This window comes from Mastigoproctus giganteus, chromosome 7 (genome assembly GCF_048544385.1).
Source record: "Mastigoproctus giganteus isolate SK-2022 chromosome 7, ASM4854438v1, whole genome shotgun sequence".
Classification (NCBI taxonomy): Eukaryota; Metazoa; Arthropoda; class Arachnida; order Uropygi; family Thelyphonidae; genus Mastigoproctus; species Mastigoproctus giganteus.
Window position 1 is genome coordinate 151,145,245 of NC_143581.1, and position 12,013 is coordinate 151,157,257.

The following is a 12,013-nucleotide window of genomic DNA, read 5'->3' on the forward strand; positions in this document are numbered from 1 at the left end:
AATGTGCTGTGCAGAGAACTATCAGCTTTCTTCTTTGTGTCTCCTATTTTGCTCTGTAATCACCCCACATAGCTAACTTCATTGATTCCGGTCTAAGCAAACAGTAAGATGGCATTAACCTGACTTTATTGCATTATCTAAAGTTACTTTGTTTAAATTTCATACTGTATTTTGCCTTCTTTTTGAATTGAAACCTTCATTCATTTTTCTTTTAACTAGATTTAATTGGCATTATTTTAGTTTTTAACTCTATTTTATAGTTATATATTTGTTTTTATTTATGATTGAATTTTATTCCTTTCTTTTTGGTCTCTGTCAGGTCGGCTATAATGTATACATTTTGCACATATAAATCATAACAGAAACAGAGACCCTGCTTATTGCGGTGGCTCCTACAGTTTTGGCTGCTGGCCCTTTGAAGAAGTAGTTAAAGCCCTAGGGACCCACTACTTTAGGTACCATCATTATTATCATTATTATTTTTATGATCCTACCTAGGCTAGGTGCATTATAGCCTAAGCTGCTGTTGTGCCAATAGCTCTTAAACAACAACAATTATTTTTATGTTAATCTAATTTAATTTCAGGCTATCTGTTTTTACCTTGCTGGCATTCTCAATTTTTCCATGGTAATTACAATTGACAGGTCAGCACCCCCACCTACACTGAAAATAAACATTTATCTATATTTCATTATGGCTGCTGGGTGTTTCTATTATAACTAGTAGTGCCCTAAATCCATAACCTAGTTTAATAATCTAATACTTTTTCTTGCTTGCTTAGTCGTTCAGTAATGTGATTAAATCCTATTATTGTTATCAATATTGTATATATATATATATGCAGAAACTCCCCGACTTACATAATACTCAACTTACAGAAATTCAACTTTATGTAAGTTTTTGCCGGCCAGTGGGAACTTAAAAAAATCGTGGAAACGTGTTTTGTATCCTGTAGGAATAAATGGAGGTATCATGAAAATTTGGTAATGTGAACCCAATAACACATTGTTGTTTTTTTTTAAATTCATTCCAAGTTCTTGTAAGTTGAAAATTTTGCTTATTACTAAGCTATTTATCTCTCTAAAAGGTAATATTTATAATGAAAATTGTACTACCCTTTCATCGTTACCATATGTTCCCGTTATAAGAATCAGTTTTAAACGCTTTTGTGATATTTTTCTAAAGCATGTTTCTGGAGGTCACGACCATAAAACAAAATAATTTGCACTTTCCGGTTTATTGGGCTTTTCTGTTAGTGTATCTAATTATAAATGGGTAGTAAACTCTATCTTATTGCATTTGTGATAATACCAATAACTGCAATTGTGTGGTTTTTACGCTATTATGGTGAAATATGTTCTCCTTCACTGAAATCTTCAATCACTTCTTAAAAAAAAATTTTCAGAAACTTCTCTTTATTCCTATTTACGTATTACAATGATGAGGGGAAAGTGACCAGCGAAAAGTGCAAGTAGTGGTAGTGCCAGGAAATGAAACAAAATTGATTTAAAAATGAAAATGATTAAGAAGTACGAAGCAGGACAAAGTTTGTCATCTATTGCAAGGAAATTAGGTCTCGCTGCTTCAACGGTGAATACTATTTTAAAGGACAGTGCACGTATAAAAGAACATGTCAAAGGATCAATGCATTTAAGATCAGCTGTGATCACAAAACAGCATTTAGGTGCTATATCGAAGATGGAACAGATGTGGATGCAAAATCGGATTCAGAAATGAAGTATCCCTGAGTGTAATGACCATTCAAGCAAAAGCAACAAGTATTTATGAAGATATTAAGGATAAGTACGGCAAACCCCGAGCCAAGTTCGTGGCAAGCAACGTGTGGTTTAATAGGTTCAAGCATCGTGCTGTTTTCCACAATGTTAGAGTATGCGGTGAAGTTGCCAGTGCCGATTCTGCAGTTGCGAAGAAAATTTGTGATGTGTTGGAAAAAATTATCGATGAAGGCGGCTATTCAACGCAGCAAATTTTTAACATTGGCGAGACTGCTCTGTATTGGAAAAAAATGCCGGATCGAACATGCATTGCCAAAGAGAATAATACAATGCCAGGTTTCAAGGCGTGAAAAGAAAATATGTATTTTTTGTGGTCTAGTTTTGATATAATTGACCATTTTAACCGCTTGATCAAGTACAGTTTTAAATTGGGTATAGCTGTCTTCGCTACTAGAACTTCTCTGTGTATAAAACAGTGTGTTGTAATAATATTTGAATTGTGTCGTTTTACCCAGTTTACAAAGAAGCACTAATCCTTTTAGTGCTTCTTTCATCGCGGGAATAGCATCGGTGCAAATGCCGGCACACGACTTCCATAATATATCACACTTTTGTAAATAATTATTCATTACTTCGAAAATATCTTGGCTGGTTGTTCTTTCAGTGAGTTCTTTACGCCAGGTGGGAAGGAGCAGCAGTGCGTAGCACACGCTTCTTGATTAGACCGGGGTTCGAGCCTGTCACCACCAAATACGGAGAATGCGGAAAGGTCAGGGAATGACCACCGCATATCCCGGAGCAATATGGCCTTAGTTGCTAATGCTCCTAAAAACCAAATAACAAACAACAACCTGAGTTCTTTACAACAACAACAAAAAAAAAAAAAAAAAAAAAAAAATTACTAATTGTGTTATTTTCGATAAACCTGACAAATGCTATTCATTGGGCTCTCCCGCTAATATCTGTAGAATTATCTACTTGCGATGCAAACAGTCACCCAAAATTATTAATATTTTGAACAAATTGTTCTTCAATATCATTGGACATTTCTTTTATATGCTTGCTAATGGTGCTGTTCATAAGTGGTGCGGTCATTATTTTTTTCCAGCTTCCTCTCCCAAAATGCTTTTCACGATTACCCGTCATGCTGGTAAAATCAGACTTTCTGCAATCAGGTGAGTTTTTTTTTTTTGCCACCAGTTTGGCTACTCAAAGGGCTTCTTGAGCTTTATCAGATATTTTAGTCATACTATAAAATTCCGTACCTTGTGTTCTTGTAGAGGTGCAGTCTTAAAATATTCCATAGTTTTAGACAATAAATTTTCATGTTTCATAGAAAAATGACATTGCAGTTTATTTGGCAACATTGATTCTTTTGACAATTTTTAATCACATACCACACATAAAGGTAGAGGACAATGTTGGGTACCATATTGTCCTCCACCTTTACAAGTTATGAAAATCCCATTGCCAAATAATCATCATCATATTTACGACAATGTTTTCTTCTTTTTTGATGTTGATGGTTGCTCATTTTTGTTTTTGTCATTTTCTCCAAGCTCATTGTTATCAATTTGCCTCTTCTGATTTTGTTTCACTAAAAAATTTATCCATCGCTCATGATTTCTAAAAAAATTAAAGTTACTTCTAGAATGTACTAATACAGTTAATTGAAAATACCTGTTCTATACAAATTAACTGAATATGACATTTTAGAGTTATAAAAACACAAAGGAAATTTCTTACTGTGCTGCTTACAAGTTGCATTTACACAACTGCAAAGTGCCTGGGAGAGTCTCTCAAATGATTAAAAAAAAAAAAAAAAAAAAAAGATAAACTGCAGCCATTATCAACCCACTGCAGGATGGAAGCCTCCTCAACAATCCATGTTGAGGGAATTGGACTCTCAAATGATAAGAATGGCTGAATAAAGATGAACAAAAAATTAAAAGTGAACAGATCTAATACTAGGAATCAAAGCGTGATGTTACATTGATGGCTGGAAGCAGCTGGGATCGGTGCAGTGTAAATAAACAAATTTATTATTTTAATTAATTTTTATTATAAAACTTGGATTTATTAACTTTTTTATTTGCATTTTCTGCAGCACACCTGAAGTATACTTGTGGCACATTAATGTGCCGCTGCACACAGGTTGAGAAACACTGGGTTAATATTTCAGAATCACTTTAAAAATGTTTTAGAAGACAGGAAGCTGGTAATGACAGGACCATTAATGCATACTGATGTTTTAGTGGTTCCATCAGATGGGAACAGTGTGAAATAATTTTGGTTCAGTAAACTGAAAAAAATAGCCAAAAATTACATGAGTTAATGTACTTCATTTATCTGTTTAGTAATTTTATTTAATCTCACATATGTCTTTCACACAACATATTATTCATTTATATTTCATTCATATGTTTAGTTAATAATAGATAATTTCATTACTAAGAAAAAATTTTTGCAGTAATTTGCTTAATAATTTCACCTCAATGTGTGAGATGTGATAAATTTATATCTGTTATATTAGAAATGGGTTAGTGTATTTGTTTTTATTTTTAAATTTTAGGAGGCGATTATGATGCTAGATAACTACACAAAAGAATTTCGTTCTCTTATTGAGTGGTTAAATATTAGTAAAACATTTGAAAAGACACCACCTCCCAACAGGTATAGTATTAATTGCTTAAAAATAATAATTAACTTTGATAGTAACTGCTTCTCTGGCTTGCTGTCTTGGAGACTTTGTTCCCTAAAGTTAGAATGGCAGGTCTGGGGTTATGCTCACTTTTGAAATCATATCATTATCCAGGAGCTAACTTAAAATTACTAAAATCATTGTTTATTGAATAACATTGAATTTAATTAATAATAGATTTTACACAAAAAGTGTCAAATCTATTATTAATTAAAAGCTTGAAGATTCTACTATGACTAATTATAATGCCTCTGCTGTTAACCCATCAGCATTCATACCCAACTAGTGTTTTATTTTTGTAAAAAAAAAATTTTGGACTTTTAAATTTGACTTGTGGTGTACCAATATTTCTTCTTTTCTTAATGGACTGCAATACTTATTATGTAATTTTTTTAATTTTTAATAAAATATTTAAAAAATACTATATATTTTTACATTATATTTTAAAAAACAAAAATAAATTTATTCTGTTGAAAATGAAAAACAAGGTTACATGCAAAATATAAAACATGAAATTCACTTCATTTTCCCATTCAGAGAGCTGTTAAGCCCACAAAATTTTAAATGTACACATATTTCTGCTGGCTGAGTGTACAAATAAAATTTAAAAAATAATAATAATAATAATTTAAAAAAAAATTTTTTTTTTTAAATGTGCCTAAGAGATGCTTATGTTTAATTGCTCTGTGAAAACCATAAAAAAAAAGAAAAAAAGATCAGGAACTGTTGCAATTAAAGTTTGAATATATTTAGGAAATTAGAAAAACATTCAGATTTTTAAATTAATTAAAGGAACTGTTCACTTTAATTAATTAATTAATTAATTAAAGGCTAATGCAGAATTACTTCTTTTGGAGAAACACCAGTCAGGTGTCCCTTGTTGACTAGCCAGGTTAATGAAGGGAACAAAGGAATAAGACAGCAAAACAAAACAAAAAAATAACAGAATATAAGACCTGCACTGAATTAACCCTATTCCTTTACTTAATAATTTTCTTATTAAGAACTATAAAATGTGGATATCTTTTGGACTTCTGGCCTCTGAATATTGTCAATGTTCAGAGTTCCAGAGTATTATTGATATGAATTTTGTAGTATGTTTAATAACTTTAAAATTTACGTGGATACAGCTGGTCGAGATGCTGAAGCCTTTGTGATTACTAATGACCTTAACTTGTTCACCTACCTACCAGAATATCAGCCAATTCTAACCACACACTGAACACACTTGATCCTTTCCACAACTACCCTTCAACATATACAGTCAATATCAATAGTCCTCTGGATACATCACAACTTCATAAGTTGTGATGTGATGAGCAAAAGTCTGCTGCTCCTATGCTTATCTTCATTGACACTCCAATTTTTAGAAAAGATCGTATATCTCTATTGGAGGATTACCCTAACTTCTAATCTCTCTTGGCATAAGCACATTATTATTGCTTTGTCTGTATCAAAAAAAAAATGGATTTTATCTTTTTTTTTCTTAGCATTACTTTACTGATATATTAATTTATATAGTGTTTTAATGTTTATATATATTTATTACTTTTTGTTTAATTTTATTATGTAACTAGAAAACTGAAGCCAGTTGGAGTTGTAAACATTAAAATCACCAAGAAAAATTACTCCACTGTTTGGAAAGTTACATTGAGGAATGTAGAGTTCAAAGACAATAAGTCAAATTCTGACTTCCTGTCTTTGATTAGAGACAACTGATACATTTAACAATATGGGGTAAGGATATTTTAAGCCAGAGGATATCAGAAAGTTGCTTTCGTAAAGGTGACTACAGTGATCTCAGACAATTTTTAAATTCTATACAGTGGGATCAACTGATGATGTTACCAACAGTGAAGTCTAAAAGGGAAGCCTTCAGTGACTTAATCTTGGAGGCCACTAGGCTTTTCATACCAACTAAGAAATACTGTTCAAGATTCAGCTGTAAATGGATGTCAGATGAATTAACGAGGCTCGGGGCAGAGAAAAAAAATGCATGGGATGCATATCATTTAGCAGGCGACACAGAAACCTACAGCAGATATAAGCAAGTCTGTAATCAAGTCACAAAGAAGGTTAAGGCAGATTACGAAAAATCTTTGGCAAAGAATGCAAAGAAAAACAGCAGAGTTCTTTACTTATGTAAACTCTAGAAGGAAGAGGATGAATCAGATTGGTCCACTTAACATAGGTGGTTCGACTATTGATGATCCTGCTCAAGTAGTTGATAAACTGAATGAGTATTTTGCATCTACATTCACACATGAGGAGTTATTCAAGGAGGGGAATGCCAGGCGTTTATCAAACTCTAACAGGGAGCTAAATGATTTTGTAATAACAGAAAACAAAGTGGAAGAGAAATTGTTGAATTTGAACATAAAAAAGACACCTGGGGTGGATGGAACCTATCCAGTTATATTGAAGGAGGCAGCAAGGGAAGTTAGCAAACCCTTAGCCATAATTATGAGAGCATCTTTAGATTCAGGGGAGGTCCCCATGGACTGGAGATGTGCAAATGTATCCCCATTTCACAAAGGGGTGGGTTCAAAGGGTGACACAAATAATTATAGACCTGTTAGTTTAACTTCTGTTCCAGGAAAATAATGGAGTCACTGGTTAAAGAGGTGATACAGGATCACCTAGACAAGGCTACAGTAATAGTTCAGACACAGCATAGATTTTTAAAGGGAAATTCTTGTCTGACCAATTTTATTGGATACTATGATGTGGTCACAAAAGATGAAGGAAAAAATAATTTTGATATCATATACTTGGATTTCAGGAAAGCTTTTGATACTGTTGCACATGAAAGACTGCAGTACAAATTGGAGCGTTATGGCATTGAGAGCAAGTTGCTGCAATGGATAAAGGGATGGTTGAGTGGGAGATGGCAGAGATTGGTTATAAATGGACACTGCTCTACGTGTACTAATATTATTAGTGGAGCCCCACCCCCCCGAGTTTGGTGCTGGGCCCATTGTTGTCTTGTGTATTTATCAGTGATATCGATTAACATATATCAGGCTTAATGTCCAAGTTTGCAGATGATACAAAGGTTGGCAGGGTTATTAATAACAGTAAAGGCAGATGGGCTGAAAAGTGGCAACTGAAGTTTAACATTGACAAATCCAAAGTACTGCATATGGGTGGCAGTAACCCAAGAGAAACGTACTGTGTGGTACTACACTCAGGGAGGTGGAGAGCGGAAAAGACCTAGGGATAATTGTGTAGTCAGATATGAAGTTCTCTGAGCAGTGCAGATTGACTGCCAGAGCAGGTCATGGAGTTTTGTCAATAATATATAGGAATTTGATAGCAGAGACAAGGACTTGATTATACCTTTGTATAAGGCAATGGTCAGGCCACACCTTGAGTACTGTATACAAGTCTGGAGGCCTTATTTTAGGAAGGATGTAGAGTTGCTAGAACGAGTACAGAGAAGGGCAACAAGACTGATGAAAGGAACAGAGGGGGTGTGTGCTTATGAAGAAAGTCTGAAGTTCTGCAAGTTGCAGCATCTGGAGACTGGGCACCTGCGAGGTGATCTGATTGATTGAGGCCTTGAATGGTTTGAGTAGGCTCAATGTTGATGGGATACTTTCACTTGCTCAGACTAAGAACCTGAGGGGGCATAGATTCAAATTGAGGAAAGACAGTTGTAGAATAGATGTGCGGAAGTTTGCCTTTAGCCAGCGGGTGGGTGATTGCTGAAACAAACTTCCATCTGTTGTTGTGGAAGTTGATAGCTTAAATAAATTGAAGGCTGAACTAGACAAAACATTTGAAGTGACTGGATGGGCAAAATGGGAATTTTTTTTTTTTTTTTTTTTTTTAGCTGATGCTGTATAATCTTGCCTCCTTGCATCATATGCCTCAACTTATACTAAATGCTAATGAAAGAGGAGGTTCCAGAGTAGGAAGTCTCTGACAAGGAATATTAGAGCAGATATGTGCACAAGTACCACCTTTGAAGCAAAAGGAATCACAGACCATATAATTAGGGCAACTAGATGACTGGTGATTGGTTTACACCTATCCATGTTTAGCTTGGTTAAAGGAAAATAAACTTACCTGCATGATCAGAATGATAAACACCATAGTAATTCTATATACTCAGAACAAGTCATTGAAAACCACTAAAATTTACACAGAAACCAATTCATCTTCTGGAATTAAAAATAAATGCTGATTTCTTCAAGCAGTACACTCTAACCAAAAATCTATTTGTCTGTATAGGTCTATTTTCTGTCTGTGAACTGAGATATATCAGTTCACAGACTGATTTGCAAAACAATTTCTGGGCTGTTAAACCCAAATAACTTTTGTGACGACCTCTACCCAAGGTCAGATAATTATAGCCCACAGTGAAGAGGTTATTAAAAAGTTTTCTAGGCAGCAATGAAATTTGAATCCAGATTATTTCAAATATGTGACAAGTGGTGAAACTATATAATCTCATGGATAATTACAACTAAAGCCAGTAATCCCTCTTTAAAAGCAGCAGCTGCTAAGGAATTAATCATTATAGCTGCTTGAATTAAAACTGTAATCTTAGAAATGGTAACAACTTTCATTAATTTCAAGAATTGTATTTGGATTATCCAAAAATGTAATGATGGAACACAGTTTTATCATTTTAATCCATTCTAATTTATAAATTTCATAGGCCAGCATCTTTAGCATGGGAAGTGCGTAAATCATCACCGGGTAAGAATGTTTTGAAAAATGTATTTTTGGATAGACTCTTATCAAGAAACATTACTACAACAAAAAGAGTTCTTGATTATAGAGATATATCAAGGTAAGATTTAATTGCATTCTTTTTAATTAAGAAAACAGCATAATTACAGAAAAATTATTTCCATTAGTTTCATGACTTATGAGTTGATGAAAAGAAAAATATTGGGAAAAGATATTTCACTGCATTGAAACTTAGCAGCAAAGGCAAAGTATCTTTTCTCACTATCTTTTGCATTACTTTATTATTAAAAGTACCTTTAGAGATATCAATAGAATATGTATGAACATTATAAAAAATGATATTATACAACTTGTTTTTCATGGAGGATGCCAGAAATCTGAAAGAACTGATGACCATTTTGATCCTTCTTATATTTTTTGACCAAATGGGGTTTCATTCCTTTTTAACAAGAATAAAAAATTTACTGCAAATCTCCTATCATATTTTCTAGAATCTAGCAAATGATAATAACTTTGGAGTTTGGTATACAGTTTTGGATCATCCGATTATTTATTTAGGTGATCTGTTAACTGAAAACAGAAGAAAATTTTTGATATTGTTATTTTGATTAGGATGGAGTATTGTGTGTGTATGCGTGCGTGCGTGCATACAAACACGTGTACACACCACCTGCTCTTTGTGTAAAAATTTGCAGAGTTGTATAAGCAAATTTTAAAAATGTTTTGAGTTTATGAATAACAATTTTTTTTGTTATGGCAAAAATAACTTATTGGATAATGTAGAACAAAAGTTAATTTATGTACCAGATATTCCAGAGTGTGTTAATCAATAATTTGGTAGAAACTACACTTAAACTTACCCTTAAATCACTGTATTGGAATATCATACAGACAGAATATAGTTCTAAGAGGGCATAATTTACCAAATTGCGACTTTACCTAGACAGGTGTTAGATGAACCTTCTCCTTTAATGCAGAGAGCGTGTGTTAATATCGCAAAGGCTACATCTAAAAGATCCTGTGAAAAATCTCTCTCTCTCTCTCTCTCTCTCTCTCTCTCTCTCTCACTCACTCACTCACTCACTCACTCACTCACACACACACACACACACACACACACACACACACACACACACACACACACACACACACACATCCAGGAGAACAGCATTCCAGCCTTGAAGATCCATATAAATTACAGCAGATAACTCACACATATAAATGTAACTGTTTTGGACACTGCATCAAAATAAACAAGGTCCCATCAAGAGAAAATCCCCCCGCCACTACCATGTCCCTTTGATAATCGATTTCCTGGTTAATCCAAAAATACAGTAAGTCCCCAACATACATAAGAGATACATCCCAGGACTTCTTTTACTTAAGTTGAGTTTTACGTAACTCGGGAATGAATAATAGAATATTGCTACTGTATCCCTGATATGCCAAAATTACAAAATCCCCGTAATATTCTCAGAAGAATGAAGAAAAATAGTTATATATTTTTAATTAGTTCAATTAAAAACTTTATCTGGGGACAGCGAAGTAGCCTGAGTGGCAGAAAAGAAAAGAAAACATAAAAGGAAGAAAAAATGCATGTTGTTGTACTGTAAAAACTATAAAAACTTGGTTATTATAGTTGACTTCATTGGTGCCGATCGCTTCACTGCTTCTGGTATTCGGTGCCTCCATAGCCAGGTGGGCAGGAGCAGCAGTGCGTAGCACATGCTTCTTGATTAGACAGGGGTTCAAGCCTGTGACCACCAAATACGGAGGATGCGGAAAGGTCAGGGAATGACCACCGCATATCCCTGGAGCAATATGGCCTTAGTTGCTAATGCTCCAAATAACAAACAAACAAACAAGCTTCTGGTATTCTGTGTTTCTCCTTTGATTGTGTTCACCGTTGCCACTGACAAATCAGAATTCTGCACAATACTTGTTAATGTTTGGCCATTTTCATACATCCCTATTATTTTAATTTTCTGATCCAACTCGATCACTTTCCTTTTCTTGATATATTTACTAGTACTGCTGTCACTTATTCTCTTAGTCAGCACCATGATAACAGTCAAAATTAAATTTTCTGAAAATAACTTCAGGCAAAAACTCACTATTATCACCCCACACGAGCTCACATTTTACTAAAGCACATTTCTAGAGGTCACTACCTTAAAACAATAAAAGCAATTTGCACTTTCCGGGTTATTGGGCTTTTCTCTTAGTGCAACCTGTTATAAACGGGTAGTAAACTCAATCTTATTACATTTGTGATAATACCGATAGCTGGAATTCTGTGGGTTTTTACGTTATTATCATGAAATGTGTGTCCCCTTGACTGAAATCTTCAGTCATATAAAAGAAATATAAATAACGTAACGTAAGTTGGGGACTTACTGTATCGAAAAATGTTCAGCAACCTAAGTAAAAAGTATGGCGATAGATAAAAAATTAAAAAAACTTACCACACACTGCTCGCGTGTCCAATACAATGCTTCCCTTTATTTTTTACAATGCTGCATATGGTTTGGTCACCAACATTATAATGGTTCTTTAGAGATTTAACTGATGCATCATTTTCAAACTTTTGAATAATTTCAAGTTTTTGTTTAATTGAAAGCACAACTCTTGCGTTTGCCCTTCATTTTCACGATTTCTAAACAAAAAAAAAAAAAGACATCCCTTACATAAATTAACGAAACAAAATTTGTCCTTTTGCGGTGCGATGGAACACAACAATCAACGAGACGCACTAAAACAAGCGAAACAATTGTGGCGTGTTTTTTCTTTTTTTTTGAGTGGCAGGTGTGAAGGGTTGCAAGATAATAGGTACACTAATCTCCCAATGACAACTTGTAATGCTGCTTCTTGTCG

General features: G+C 34.0%; 1 protein-coding gene across 1 annotated transcript in view; it reads left to right on the forward strand.

Moving 5' to 3' along the window:
* The window catches only part of ssp3 (SCAPER domain-containing protein short spindle 3), a 408,421-nt gene that overhangs the window by 105,370 nt on the left and 291,038 nt on the right, over positions 1-12,013 (forward strand). The window contains exons 5-6 of the mRNA XM_090377943.1: positions 4,310-4,410; positions 9,105-9,239. Of these exons, the coding sequence (XP_090234069.1) occupies positions 4,310-4,410; positions 9,105-9,239 (236 nt within the window). The remainder of the gene's footprint in view (positions 1-4,309; positions 4,411-9,104; positions 9,240-12,013) is intronic.